The sequence below is a fragment of the Mustela nigripes genome, chromosome 11 (assembly GCF_022355385.1).
Source record: "Mustela nigripes isolate SB6536 chromosome 11, MUSNIG.SB6536, whole genome shotgun sequence".
In the NCBI taxonomy this organism is placed as follows: Eukaryota; Metazoa; Chordata; class Mammalia; order Carnivora; family Mustelidae; genus Mustela; species Mustela nigripes.
The window spans coordinates 27858285-27873711 of NC_081567.1; the positions used below are offsets into that span (position 1 = coordinate 27858285).

General features: G+C 40.7%; 1 protein-coding gene across 4 annotated transcripts in view; it reads right to left on the minus strand.

Moving 5' to 3' along the window:
- MRTFB (myocardin related transcription factor B) overlaps positions 1 to 15427 on the minus strand; it is a 188357-nt gene that overhangs the window by 51577 nt on the left and 121353 nt on the right. For all 4 annotated transcript variants that reach the window (XM_059415289.1, XM_059415288.1, XM_059415285.1 and 1 more), the window contains 5 exons: positions 8936 to 9001; positions 6860 to 6915; positions 5598 to 5673; positions 1879 to 2040; positions 412 to 590 (listed from right to left, as the gene is read on the minus strand). In XM_059415289.1, the coding sequence (XP_059271272.1) occupies positions 412 to 590; positions 1879 to 2040; positions 5598 to 5673; positions 6860 to 6915; positions 8936 to 9001 (539 nt within the window). The remainder of the gene's footprint in view (positions 1 to 411; positions 591 to 1878; positions 2041 to 5597; positions 5674 to 6859; positions 6916 to 8935; positions 9002 to 15427) is intronic.

A 15427-nucleotide genomic window follows, 5' to 3' on the forward strand; every position in this document is an offset into this window, starting at 1 on the left:
GGGGCGGGGGGCTGCTGCTTAAGGGATACAGTTTCGGTTTTGCAAGACAAAAAGTTTCTGGAGATCTGTTGCATAACAATGTACTTAACACGACTCAGCTGCCCATTTTAAAATGGTTAAGATGGCAGGAAAAAAAAGGGGGAAGGTATACCTTATAGTATGCAAATGATATCCCCAAAAAAGTTATGAGAAAATTTTTAAGAAGCAAATTATACAACTATTTGTAACATAAAAAATGTGGATATAGAACAGAAATAAAATGTAAGAATCTACTGAGAAAATGTTAACAGTGTTTGTGTCACAGTTGAAAAAAATGTCTATTAGACTCTTCTGGAAGAAGCAGCTCAGTTACCCGCTGTATAAAACAAGGCGCTGTCTGGTTGTGGGAGAAGCAAGAAAGGCGCTAGCTACCTGGGCTGGAGTGCTTGTAGTCACAGGAGATGGAGATTCGCTAACTTTCGGCTCACTTGGGGACGCGGCTGACCCCTGTGACTCCTGGCTGGCCGGCTGGTCTGGAGACAAGGCATCACTGCTGTCTTCGTCAAACGAGAAATCGCCCTGAGTCTGAGGATAGTCCTCCTTCCCAACACCTAAAGAGAGAAGCGATTTTTAGCTTATCTTGGCCTTGGAATACCAAGCTTAAAATGATAAAGAAAGAGAAACACTGTTTACTACAAGAACAGAAGCAGCTGGCTGAAAAAGAAAAAAAAGAAATTGAACATAATGTACTTCCCAGGGAAAGAACGCACTGCTACCTATGATGAGTACTTGGGGGAGAAGTCAGACCTGACCAGATCAAGCCTTTGGATCCCACTCCCAGTTTCCGGAAGTACAGAAGAAAAGAAAAGTTTTTAGTGACACTGGGAATGTGAATGCATTCAGTAAGATCCAGCGTGTGGACCAGCTAGAGGACACAACAAGGCCTGCTCCCCAACAGATACACGGTAAGAAAAGAGAGGAGGAGGAAGACCCACACAGGAGATTAAGATTTAAGAGAGACATCAGCCAAAGACAACGTGTGGCCCTTGTGTGGATCCTGATTTGGATACAAGTGTTAAAAAGCACTGAGAGGTGTGAGAGAAAATGGGGCCGTGACTCGGTGTCTGTTGACGAGTCCTACTTCTGGGAGAGGCCCTGTTATACCGACGTCTTACCTTCTGCAGCTCCATTTCTTTGGGACTGAATGGAATAATCACTGAATGTACTACTTAGGATCACTGACTAGAAACTGCCTAAGATTTAAACTCATACTAATGCAAAATACCAGGTCCCCAGACTAATGGAAACTATAATAGTTTTTATAGTAGGATATTAACTTTTCAAAACTGCTTGCTGAGTAAGTGGTATTATTCCAGATTTTTTTCTCTACTAAAACTTATGCCAGAAAAGAGTACATGTATGTGTGTGTGTTGGGGGTGCGGGGGGGAAGAGTTGGCAACATTATTAACTAAGTATAAGAGGATCAGGATGAAAGGGCAGATATTACCCTTTTTAATAAACACATCTGTACTCATGTGCGGTTTACTTTGCTGAACTAACACAGAACAAGCGATTTATCTTTCCTAGAAGTAAAGAGAATTGAGAGGAATTAAACAGAGTAATGTAAAAAAGTTAACTTAGAAAACATCATAACGAAATTGGAACCTAAGGACATCAACCTCAGATGTGACAAGAGGAATCCTGTATTAACTGGTAAGAGACGCCAGTCTTAGCATACATAAAGAAATAATAATAACGGGACGTGGTCCAAGTGTTAATCAATTTCTGCTTCACGCAGAAAACAACACTCATGACTGGTGCTGGCTTTTTGGATTAAATTTGTTTTAAACTTCTAAGTTCCTCTTTCTCGCAGAAAAGCGTATATTTTTAGGGTCTTACCTATAATTGCCTCCTTAACACTGGAGTCTACGGGAAGGATGTTCTTCTCTACCAGCTCCATAGGACCAGGTCTTTGAGCAATCTTTTCATTCAGATCATCCGCTAGTCGAGCTCGTTTCAGCTTCATCTGAGTGGCCTGCAGAGAGGGCTCTGCAAATGTCTCTAGAAGAAGAAACCCAGTTTTAGCCATGACTTGAATTACTCTCTTCCATAATGTTATTTCAGGCCAGGAGAATTTAATTTAATTTAAACTGGCTTAAAAGCATTCGTATTTATGTGTGCTCGATGTATTTACAGACAGAGAAAATGACCACCTGAGAATGCTCTGGTATACATTTATGTATTTTTAGTCCTGGACACTTTATATTGTCTATACAGTGCCCTCAGACTCAAATGAACATGGACTGAAGCCCAGAACCGGGGTACTGCTACTGTTCATTTCTGGCAGGAGGGCCACACTCACATTTATTAGGTGCTGGAAATATGGAGGATGGGCAAGGGAGATGAGGTCCGCGGCTCAGGAAGGACACAGTTGTAGATTCGGCTGCACTGCAAAGCCAGTGCCTAGAAACGGGGGCCACTGGATCTTACTTAGGTTATAAACTTTTTCTGCAGGAGTTAATGGGAAGAGCTACATACAGATCATATTCTCAGGCTGATCCCTAGGTGTCTCAAAGTCGGTCATCATCATTAAGAATCTGGGTTTAGTTCTGGATATGTAACTCTGAAATATCTAATTACAGGGTAACTATTGGTCCTAAAGAAGCCTCAATTCATCTACTACAAATGGACGGGTTGTACAACAGATGCGAAACTAATGTAAGTATCGTAACTCATTCATTTGGGTAATTCTGTCAGTGACTTGCATTTCTGGTACCTCTCATTAACATTTTATAACATTGTTCTCAATAATGTTTATAACTGATAAAAAAAAAATGGTGAGGTGTTAACCCAAAATTCTGAGTTGACCGTTACTTGCCTCATATATAGTAGGTCTTTGCATGAGATTCCCCTTAAGTAATCTCAGGAAAACTGATGTTCTTTTTTTGGCAGGTAAAATATCCCGGCTGAAGCCCAAAGCTCGCCAAAAGCCCATGGCCTATAGACTACTCTCCAGCACAGCTGAACACTTTTCTTTCCACCAGTTGAGTTACATGCTTACCGAAAGTCAACCTTGATTATCCACAAAACAGTTCCTATCAGTTCATATCTGATGTCAATACATAGTTGAACTAAATGTTATAGGAAAATAATAAGCTTCGAAAATAAAATTATTTCTTGGGAACCTAATTTTAAGTCCTTTGGGATGATTTGATAAAGGCGAGTCATTAAAAAACAAACTGGTATCAAATTAGGGCAATTTGGGGCATCTGGGTGGCTCAGTGGGTTAAGCCTCTGCCTACGGCTCAGGTCATGATCTCAGAGTCCTGGGATCGAGCCCCACATTGGGCTTTCTGCTCAGTGGGAGCCGGTTTCCCACCCCCCCCCCCATCCCGCTTGCCTCTCTGACTACTTGTGATCTCTGTCGAATAAATAAATAAAATCTTAAAAAAAAAAAAATTAGGGCAATTTAACAACTAAACTGTTTGGGGGGGAAAATGACAAAATCTAGAATTTTCAACTCAGATTGCTTTTCAAGTGTCTTTATGTTGTTTTTCCCACTCTAAATGGAAACTGTAGATGATGTATGACAGCTGTGGTTTATGCCAGAAAGACGATGATCGCGCAGATCACTCTCAGGTTGATGTTTAAATGCTTTGTTAACATCTAGGTAGGACAGTCTTTTTCCTCTTTCCCATCAACACAACCAAGTGTTATCAGCAGTATGTCTGGAAAAGCAGAAAATGAGAGGCTGGCATTTTTCATGTTTCTGTTCTTGTTCTTATCATCTCCTCATCTCCCAGCGCCGAGGTTGGATTTTAGCTGAACTTCAGAAAAATAATTTAGACTTTTGCCTGATCCAATTCGATCAAAATTGGGATAATGTTAAAATAAGCTGAGGGGTGGTTGGAAGTTCTCTTTTAAATTACTGATGATAAATTCTTTCTTATTTCAAAAATCCCAACTCGAGAACAGATGTCCTAAAAACATCACTTATGGTTCATTCATATACACGATTAGGTTTTTAAATGTTGAGTTATCTTTTTTAAAAAAGCAAATATGATTCCTTTGGATAGTTAACTGTATTTGCCTTGGTTTTATGGTATTAATAAAGCCAGTTACAGTTAGAAGGCAAGTTGAAACAGCATTGTTCCTTCAAAAAATGTCCGGTATAGGTCAAGTAGGCACCGAAGGAGACACTTGTCCAGTTAACTTACTGGTACATTTGCCTACCCCCCTGATAGCAGGGATAAATGCTAGCTGTTCGGATCCTACCGCTGCCGTTCTGGAAAAAGGCTCCTAGTCCTTCGGACTGCTGAGAATATAACCGAAAGCAGTGAAAGGCACAGACCTCTCACCTCCCACCCCAGATAGAAAGACTGTCCCATAATCACAGACTCTCTGGAGTAAAAGAGACCCTACTTCGGGCTATAGATCTCAACTTGATCTTGCAGTTTCTTTACAATGTCCTTACTGTGGTGTCAGCCTGTGCCTAGTCCCTATCATAGCAGCCCATCTCTTGCCAATCGAGCACTTTTGACAATCTGTGATTCATCTGTTTTGCCTGCTTATCATCTGTCTGTGCCATCACAATGTCAGCTTCATGGAGGCAGGAATCCATTTGGCTCATTTGTTGGGTCTCTGGTGTCTAGCTCACCAGCCAAGGAACCACCACTTCAAATGAGGGCAACCTTAGTGCTTCCAGAAGGTTTTTGGACATGTCTGACCTTTAGGATATTATTTCTTATGTTGAACCACGATATAATACTTTGCTTTGTAATACCAATGTAATTCTAATATTGACTCTATCATTAGGCCAGAAGAACAAATATAATAGTCCTTCTACTTGAGAACTGTCTCTCAATCTTTTGAGAAATTTTCAGATTCTTTCTGTATCATCTCAGGGTTGAACACACTCAAGAGTATCACAGGGTCAAGCTTCTGGTCTTGAGTAATAAATCAGTCAGAGAAGCAAACAACAAAAGAAAATGTAGTTTGGGAACTTATAGTGGGGAAGCCAGCTTTCAAATATGGTCTTAGAGAGAAAAATATCCTGGCCTGAGCCACATGTCTCACCAGAGTTGGAAGAGAACTGTCCCTGCCATCACTTCACAGGTGATGAAGCCAGACCATAGAGAAAACCTGGGGGCTGAGTGGAGGGTGTTTATGTTAACAGTCAGATCAAGAGGGATTGTTGTGGGTAAGTAGCAACAAACACAAGACGTTAGGTGTGGGCACTGTACAGGTATGTAACAGGGTCTGGTAGCTGAAAATCTAGGGTTACTCGTGGCCACTGACTTAATGGACATATGTTCCTCACTGATGAAGAAATTCTCTGGACCAAAAATGTTTTTCCAGAACAGATGGTAGAGACATCTACGACACCAGCTGGCAGGGGAAGAGTCCACAAATTGGTTATTTGGAGATTCAAATGCCCCTTCCCTACGTATCTAACATAAGATTTTAGCTTAGGGTCTTCATGTTGCCATCCAATTTGGAGGATGCCAGTCTGTTGGGTGAAAAGTTATTAAAGTGGAAAAAAAAAACCCAGCAGTGGTGGAATTCTCATTTCTTTTCTTGATAAAATGCAGCAAAACAAGCAGAAATAAAAATTTTACCTTCTAAAATGTGCATCCTGACAAGTTCAGAACGATCTGGTCGGCTCCGAATCTTATGCTTCAAAAAGTTTTCAGTCTTTAAAAAAAAGAAAGAGAGAGAGAGAGAGGGAGAGGGAGAGAGAGAGAGAGAGAGAGAGAGAGAGAGAGAGAAAGTCTTACCATAAATTGTTTATGACTTATTGTGGTTGTACATTTTTCTCTCAAGGTACTCCATTTAAATAAATTGTACACTCTTTGGTCATGATTTTGGGAAGTAAAGAGTAGAAATTAGTACTTTGAAAAGCTATTATCCAATACATAATTTAAATTGCAGCCTTCAAAATTGTAACAGGGATTTGAAGTGCACACGGGCATAAAGTAAGCACTTTACAGACTTTTATTTTAAAACTTGGAGAAGGCAAAAGCTTATAATTTAAACAGACAGCAGATTTTGATCATTTAAATAGCTAAACATCTACACTTCAGGACACAGAAAAATCCACCTAAATTACAAATTTCTTTAAAATCCTAATGTATGTTTGTTGGCAAATTCATATCCTTGATGATATTTTCTTATTCAGAAGAATTCTCAACTTGAACAATAAGGCTTTCAAATGGGTTTTCTGTTTTATAAGATGCTAAGAGATTATCACTGAGTTCTGGGAAAATTCCTATGGAATTTTTGGAACATTCTTATTTTTGTATTGCATGATAGAAGTTTTCCCTAAAGGAAAAAGAACGAATGTGCACAAGGGTCCTTTTAGAGAAAAATAATAAACATGAAATCAATGTGCAAATAGGACAGAGACCTCTCAAAGAGTGAAGCAGGGCTGAGCCTAGCTACATTTTTTATTCAGCAAATCCTCCTGCCCTTCAAAGGTACAGCTACCACGGACCCAGTCAAGAAACTACCTAAAGATGGGAAGTCAGGACAAGACCGGGCTGTTAGTCTGCCAGGGTTGTAAATGGCAAAACTACTCCATCATTATTCTAAAAACTGTTGGTATGCCCTGAAAGCAACAAAGTGAGGTGTGCTTTGTCCTTTATGGACAAAACTAGTTACAAGTCTTAAAAGAACAAAATTTGAACGTCATGCATTTTCTACAAACTCCCAAGATAAAACTACCTGAGAATATATTACTCTGCACACCACATGTCCTGAAAATACACTGCATTTTCTCTATTGACAATATTTATAAGTTAAGACTGCTACTTGCCGACAGGTACTTTAAAATAAAAGAGAGAAGCAGAGAAGGAGAACATTTGAAACTGGAATTTCTTACTCTGGCTCGTTCCAAGCTTTTTATCTGCTCATGGAATGCAGCTGGGCTCTTCAAAGCTGTGAAAAGAACAGGAATCATTTCGGGAGCAGAGACAGAGGTGTTAATATTTCAGTCAAACGTTAGGGTACATTATGTTGATGTTCCCTCCTCATCTTATTAGTTTGTATCTATGGTTCCGTTTATTACTAGTTCCTTTAGGAGATGTGCGAAATTGGAAACCTAAATGTTTCAGAATGAAAGCTATGTCTTCACAAATAAAACAAGTAAACAGTAAAATAGAGCTGTATACACAATGAAAATGCAAATACCAGGTCAGATGGTTCCAACCAACAGTTGGGCTAAATCACCATCACCAAGGGAACTGTGTGGGGATTCCTTGACAGGTCTTTGCTCTTAGTGATCCTATAAGATGATGGAAAAAGCCCAAATGTCCTTAGGATCTAATCTTGAACACGAGGGCACTCTGCACTTCCCTTGAGCAGAGCTGAGTTACCGTATACTGTGACCACATGTGCTCCTAGCCCGATGCACTGTGGTCCATCACAAGTACACTGTTGATCATTACAGAGACTTTGCAAGGTAGGTATTAGCCCCAGGACAGATAAAAAGGCTCAAAGCGGTTCAAGGACTGCTTGAAGTCAAACAACTAGATTGTGGTCAAAGTAGAACTGAAATCTAGAATTGTGAATGAGAAAGTTTTGTGCTTTTTCTATTGTATAACAATACAGCTTACTCTAAAGACATAGTGTTTCTTTAATATGTTAACTATTAGTACTTTAAATATTCCAGAATCCCAGAATGAGGATAAGCAGTGTTTCGCTAAAACATCACTTACTATAGTATTTCTATCAATTATCTTTGCAAAATCTTTTGTGTGTACATCTACTTATAACCAGTCAGATAACATGGATGGGATTTGGGCTATGCTTACTTGGGCTGTCACCTCCAAAACTTGGCCTTTGCTTTGACTTGGCAGAATTATTTTCGGCTCTGGCACTTGACACTGCAAAGATTCCCCAGCCCAAACAGCTTTGACTAGGGACCAGCTCCTAACAGAGGACTAGTGGTGGTGTCTTAAATATCCTAATTCGATACTATCTGACCGGTTCATCATCAGGAATGTAGTGGTAGAGAAGTCTGGCAGATTACCAACCCAGCTTTTGTGTCTATCATAATATGAGATTTAAAATATTTAGATAATTAATAGTAATCCAGAAAAAAAATTTTACTGGGAAAAATATCTACTGCAGAGAAAAATTGTTCTAGGAACCAAAAAAAAAAAAGGTTAATATCAATGAGTCAGACCACAGGGAAGTATAAGTATGGTTTGTAACTTCTCTTTAGTCTTTTAAAGCCAAATAAATTACTTTTTAGAGAAATCAATTTTTAGATAAACACTCATATAAATAATCCTAACACCAAAGCAACCAATCTTCCCCTCTAAAATATAAAATCACCTCCCAACTTAGTGAGTAAAGGTAAGAAGACAATGGGCAAATATTCTTAAAATTAATCAACTTTTAAAAATGAAGGAAGGAGGCATCAAGACATTTGGAGGTCAGGTGTATGTGGGCAAGAAAGGGTGTATTAATTGTAAGTAGAATGCTTATCAGTCCTGTAACTGAGATGCCCTTCATTCCAGACCAGACACTATCTTGTATCAAAGGTAATTATTTTGAATTAAAGTAGAACGAGGCTTTTTAATTAATTTTATCATCCTACTTTTGCAAGTCTAAGTAACAGCAGACCTATTACGTAGAGATGACTTCAATTATTTCAGAACTAAAACAAATGTTCATGCATGAAGTAAGACCTGATCTTAACCCGGTTTCCCAGTTTTCATTATGTAATACAGAATTCAGGTCCATCTTTTAAGCTGCATCTGGCTTTCAGAATGTATTTGAGATGATTCTCTTAGGCTGGCACTTTGATGCCTGGTTTTCCTTCTCAGCACGTGTGGTAATCGTATTATGGACCCAATGGACACAGCTCAAAGCAGAGTGTGCTCCAGGCTCTCCTCGGGCACGTGCATTGTGCTACGTCACCCTGGAGGTGACAGCGGCGCTGAAATCTTACGTGGCATGATGCCCTGGTCCACCAGTTGCTCCCTTGTCCTCCTCTGCTGCAGCCTCAGCTGGAGCACTGTGAAAAGGAAAGAATCACCATTGGAGTTTATGAGCAAGGACGGGATCCAACTCGCCAAGCCCCAGGGGGGATACAACTAAGCTTTATTAAACACCTTCTATTCCTAACTGAGTAAGGATACCACCTGGCACCGTCGGACTGATAGGAAATTGATGTGTAGTTTCTACCTGTTTGCAATCACAACGTACCTCAGCCAATAAACCAATAAGCCAAAGTGGTTGACTTACTAATAAAATAGTCTAATTGGTAGAAACAGAAATGTGGGATTCCTTTACATTAATTTGGGTTTTTTTTTTAAAGTAAGTTAATAACAAAAATTTATTTTAAGATTGACTTGTTTGGAGAGACTTGTGCCATCTGGAATGAGTTTTAAATAGCTCTAATGAAGACCAAATTTGTAATAAAAATTAGACCTGTGAGATATTACTAATGAGCCAAAGGAAAATTTCTACATTAAAAGCTTAAAGTTTAATAATCTTTGCACAAACATAACACCATGTCTCATTCTACAAGTTCTCAAAAAGCTGAAATCAATTGATATCATTTTAATGAAGAATAAATGAATCATTAGAACTTGTAGGGAATGAAGAATACATCACAAAATTTAAAAGTCCATTTTGCCAAATCTAATAAAAATAATTTTCCCCCTCGATTTCTCGAGCTTCCTTTCCTAGCATCTATTTTTTTTCTTTAAATCTGGAAAATGAGCCAATTTCACACAAGAGGAATACATGAAGTAACTCTGAAAATTACTTGCCTTGGTTTACCTTACATTCAATTTTAAGTTTCTATTTTGCTTTTTATGGTTTTATCTGTGGATGAAAACCAAGGTGAGCTTCATTAAGGGTCTGAGTAAGGGTTGTCATGATGCTTAAAAAAAAAAAAATTACCTTCATGTATTTCTTGAAGAAAGAAAGAGAATGTTCTAGTGAGGGGGTGATGGCTGCAACAAGAGGCTAGCTCAGAGCAGTCTCGTACCCAGGCTCAAATGCAATGAACACAATGGCTCCTACTTCCAATAAACCCCAACAGCTAAAGATGCAGGGCCCACAGCCCTCATATCCTTGCTTTTTGCTCGCCCTTGTGCCGACTACAGAGCACAAGCCTAGTCAGACTTCCAAAACAGTCTAGACTGTAAAATGGCTTTTAAACACATCTCCTTATTCACTGTTAGATATGAAGGTCATCCTTTATTAAATACTGAAAAAAAATTGCTTTGCTGCTTCTGGGGGCCGTAGGATCACAAAGCATCAGTTGACGTCCCATTTAGAATCGAAGCAACTGACCCAAGATTCTATTACGTGAAGCAAAAGAAAAATTTAATGGGTCAAAAAAATATATGCACATGCTTCTCAGGACTAAAATGGTGTGTGCTACTTTGAATCAATTATGCTCTAACACAAAGATCTTTTCCCTGATAACTTATAGCTTACTGAGGATAGTATGTTCCCATCGCAGTACTTTACCAGGAACAAAAATAACCCCAAAGAGATGACCCGTGCATAGCATAGCACCCAGATGCCTGCGCACTCTAACTTTCTTCTGTGAATGCTAAAGCTAATAAATGCTTGTCTGAGTTTGAGACGGTCACACTCAGGAATCCCAACAAGAGGGGGCACCTGGGTGGCTCAGTGGGTTAAAGCCTCAGCCTTTGGCTCAGGTCGTGATAAATGGTCCTGGGATCGAGCCCCGCTTCAGGCTCTCTGCTCAGCGGGGAGCCTGCTTCCCTTCCTCTCTCTCTGCCTGCCTCTCCGCTACTTGTGATCTGTCAAATAAATAAATGAAATCTTAAAAAAAAAAAAAAAAAAAAAAAAAAAAAAAAAAAAAAAAAAAAAAAAAAAAAGAATCCCAACAAGAGGAATACTGAGAGGAGAAAAGGGTGAGAACAATGTCCAGTTCAAAGGCTGACACTTCTGGAACCCGGCGGTCCATGTCCGCTGACGCATCTCTAGCAGGAGTAGCCTTCCTTTCTCACAAGGGAGTCCTCAAAGAAAGGTGTAAAACAGAAAGGGTAACGCAAACATCACCAGCCCCCTTCTTTGGTTTAAAACAAGCAAACGAAGCACCATACTTGAGACAAATGTGTCAAACACAATACATATTTTTAGGGCAAATGGCATCTCGAAATGACGGATAGGTTGGCGACAACTTCATGTGCAAACCAACAGTGATGACAACGGCCCGGCAGCCTGGAAGTGTCTCCTGACCGCACACCCGGCAGCCGCACCCATGCACGGTGATGGCAGCGCCGGCAGCTCGAGCACCTTGGACTAGAAACCACGTTCTCATGCTGACATGCAAGGGCATGTGCTACCGCGAGGGTAACACGCAAAGTGAATGCATGTCACCAACGTTCAAGTCAAACCAACACCGAACGCGGACCACTTGTGTCTTCCATCCGGTTTCCTATGTGGCAAAACAAGCTTCCTATGTCACATTGCTGGGAAGGTAGGAGAATACGCTGCCCAATCAGTTCTCTCCCCCTTGCCTACTGAATTTTCCCAAGATGCACAATCATCACACTGCAGCTGGGGCGGCAGGCAGCCCCCCCGCAGGCACGTTCGCGGACTAGGGCCCACCCACTCGGGGTCTGCTACTGGCTGCAAGGTGCACATCTGGGACGCATGGCCGAGAGCAGCAGGAGCAGCAGCTAAGAATGGATGGTGTGCTTTAAAGCAAAGCCATCAGCATGACCAGGAATGGATGAGGAGGCAGAGGCACAAGTAGCTAGCCAGGCTAAGACGACTGATGACCCAGACTGATTAGGGTTCACTGCAGCACAAAGTGGTCACGCGGGACACGTGATACTGAGTGTCGGGCACCAGGCCCTGCAGAGAGACTCGGGTACACCGCCACTTTGGGTTTTAACACTTTAAAAACACAATTACCGTATTGGCCCATAGGAAAGATAACCTGATCAATCACAACCTGATCGAAGTTCCCCTGAGAATAACTACTGGTTATAAAAAGTATACAGAGGGGCTGACTCACAGTTCTGGGAAAGATCAAACTGCCTTTTAGGACTTGCCACTCATCAAACCAGCACACGAGTTCATGTTTAAGAAGTGACAGGCTACATCTGCACCCCGAAGGCAGAACGTCCAGGCCAGGAAAGACAAGGTTGTGTGACTGTCCTCCAACCACTGGAGCTGGGAGAAAGCAGCGGTGCTCAACCTGGACAGTGAATGGGTGCGGGGCCCTCAAGACGGACGACTTGACTCTGTTAACGACCAGGGAGCCGTCTGCCGTTGTGGGATCAAGATGCTTTCTCGGGGTTCTCGGGGGCCTTTATGAACTGAGCCTGGAGAGCATCTTCCTGGCCCCTGGCAGGCGACAGACTCATGTCCCCATGGAGACAGGGAAGGCCCACGATGCTGACCACCGCAGGGCCTGCTGCACAGTTGTCGTTCTTAAGACAAAGGAGGAAACTGTCATGCCGGCTGGTCTCTGGAAAACCTGACACATTCTGCACGTGTCGACAAGACAGCATTTCTGTGGCCGCAAACACAAGCCCAGACGCTGGTCCAGGCGTGCTTTCCTGTGGTGGCGGCAGGTGGTCGTACAGCTGCCTGAGAAACCAGTGTCCCGGGCAATGGCCTCGTGTCTGAAAACCGAACCTGACAGCATTCTTCCTGGCGCTGATGTGAGCTGATCAACTGAGCTACTGAGCAACTCCATCCCAGTACCTCATCCATGGCCTCCACCCTACTAGGAAACTGACTAAAATCGAGGGTTCTCCATGGCCATTTTGCAAATACTACATGCAGGATAAGAAAATGTGTAAATCTAGAGAATTCTGAGGGAGAAAAAGTAGTTCAAAATAGTGAGTGGCTCATCCTTTCAGGAAACAAAGGACATAGTAATAATAGAGTAAAATTGAATTCACGTTACAACTGCTCATATGGGAACATTTTCAAAGAATGTCTTTATCTTTTGAAAAAGGTAGAAATGAAATAATCCAACACATGGGCCCAGTAAATCCGTAAGTTTAAACTCAATGAGTTTAATTCCTAGAAGGAAGAAAGTCCTTATGTGGTCCATACAAGGTCTGACCATGAAGTGGTGAGACTAATCTCTTCATGCACAAACCAGCATCTTTTGAAATTACTGAAGATGTGTGAGACCATGAACATGGACTAATTTATATCCACTTCATTTAGAGAAAGACCTTTTTTTCATCAATTATTGAATTTTTCCATTTCAATATTTCAAGAAAGAAAAAGAAACACAATTATTAAAAAAATTTTATTTTTTTCAGTGTTCCAAAATTCAGTTTATTTTGAAAATTCTACTTCACGTTATTCTTTGCCACAACAGATAAAAACAATACTGATCAACAGAAGTGTTTGCAACTTGTTCTTTTTCCAGAAAAGAAATGCAAAAATCTGATTTTTAACCACCATTCCAAAGAATGAAAGGGAGCTTATTATCTAATGTTAAAGAGGAAATGTCCCTCTAATTTGGCATCACAAATAGTTTACACATTAAAGAGTACTTTCTTTTAGTTCCTTTCCTCCACTTCTTAAATGAACCAAACTGCCTTTAGAACAAAACTTCAGGATTAGTTTCCTACAGAAAAAAACCCTTAAAATGCAATATCTTTCACATAATACTTATACCCCACTTCAAGATTCTCAGCTGCTTTCTGAACCATGGTGATATATCCTTTCTCTTTTGTTTCTATATGTATAATACTTGAAATGCTTCTGTAATATGACATAATTAAAGTGCTTTTTCACTCTAAAGGGAAAAAAAGACCCATGTTATGCAGCATTTTAATAACAGACGGCAGTTTAGAACAAGTTGAACAAACCATAGCAAAGCAGAGTTTGGGGCAGGAGCTTTGCAAAGGGACAGCTGAGGACTGTATACTATAAAAACAAGGCAGAAATGACCCTTTCTGGGAAGCAGTGTGGCAGTCAGCCATGGTCTTGGAAATTCTTTATAAATAGCTGGTTTCAGTTATGGGTTAAGAAGGAGGGTAGGCTAAGAAGGGGAGGGGAGATGAGCAGCTGTCTGAAAGTTTAGAGGACTCAGTGTATGTTATTTCACTGCAGGACATCAGGCAGAAAAGACTGCAGAATCGTGAGGGCTGAAAAATAAAGGCCAAGATTTGAGCAGTCAAGTGAAGGCTGGGGAAACCAGGGGCGACAGCAACGATGGAAAACGAACGAACACTCTGGAATTGATTCTGTCTTGACTCTGAAGGCAGTATTAGGTAAAAAAAACAAGCCCCGGTTTCTGTTTTTAAATTTAATTTTTTTTCAAACAGATGTTTGAGTAAAGAGAAAAAAGTGATTGGACTTGGCAAAAATTGATTATGTATTGTTTAAACTGCATTAAATCAGGGGCCTGATCCTATAAATACAAGACAATGTTACCTTCATATTATCTTTTGAACAGGACGGGAGGGAGTAACGGGCCCCCACGTAGTATCACAGGACAATGAAATCTGAGGGCCCCATCCAGTCGGGGTCACAGGGGTTTATTAGAGCAGCGGTTCAGCAGGGAAATTGACACCTACACCTGCTTAGTCCACGGAAGGCCAAAAATTTCAAGTCTTGAAAAAATCTATATTCAGAGAGCAAAAGACTGATACACTTTTCCTTTTCCTTAAAAGTGGATGTTTAAAGAGGTGGTGGTGGTGATTAACACCGTTACTGCGACCACTACTGCTTCAGGTAACTTGGTAAAAGTAACCACTGCTTTTTTCCCCCAATATAAAACCGTAAGGATGTTTTTGAAGACTTTATTATTATTTCTTAAACCAGTTTTAGGTTTATAGCAAAACTGAGAGGGAAGTACAGATTTTCTGCATATACCCCAGCCCCCATACACACAGCCCTCCTCCACTATCAGGAGGATTAAAAAATTTAATTCCATTAAGATTCACATGCTTAAAGCTCTTTGCTGTGGATGGGTTTCTGTAGTCAGAGGGTAACAGCCACTTGCTGACAGGTTTCCTTCTGGGCCTGGGTCTCAGAAATACATCACCACACCACCAATGCCTCCATTAAAAATCTACGTTTTATGAGAATTTTTCTCTATTTATTTGTTGAGATAAAAGTGACACACACACATAATAAAGGCATTCAGAAGAAAAGTGAAAGTCAGTCCATCCCGTTCTGCAACTCTCAGCATTCTCCGCAGAGGTAACCACTGTGAAACGTTTATGGCCCCAGAGGGTATTTGGCGAATATTCCAGCTTATAAAATATGCAAAGGAGATACACGGGGTAGGATCATTCTATTCACGGAGGTTGGTGATTTGTTTGAAAAAAAGCCCCACAATATCTAGCTCATTCTTCTTATTGGCTGTATGAATGTACATGTATACATATGGATGTATCACCATATGTATGAAAGTTTGCAGAGTTTTTGCTATTATCAACAATGCTGCACTGATTGTCCTCATTCAGTTTTG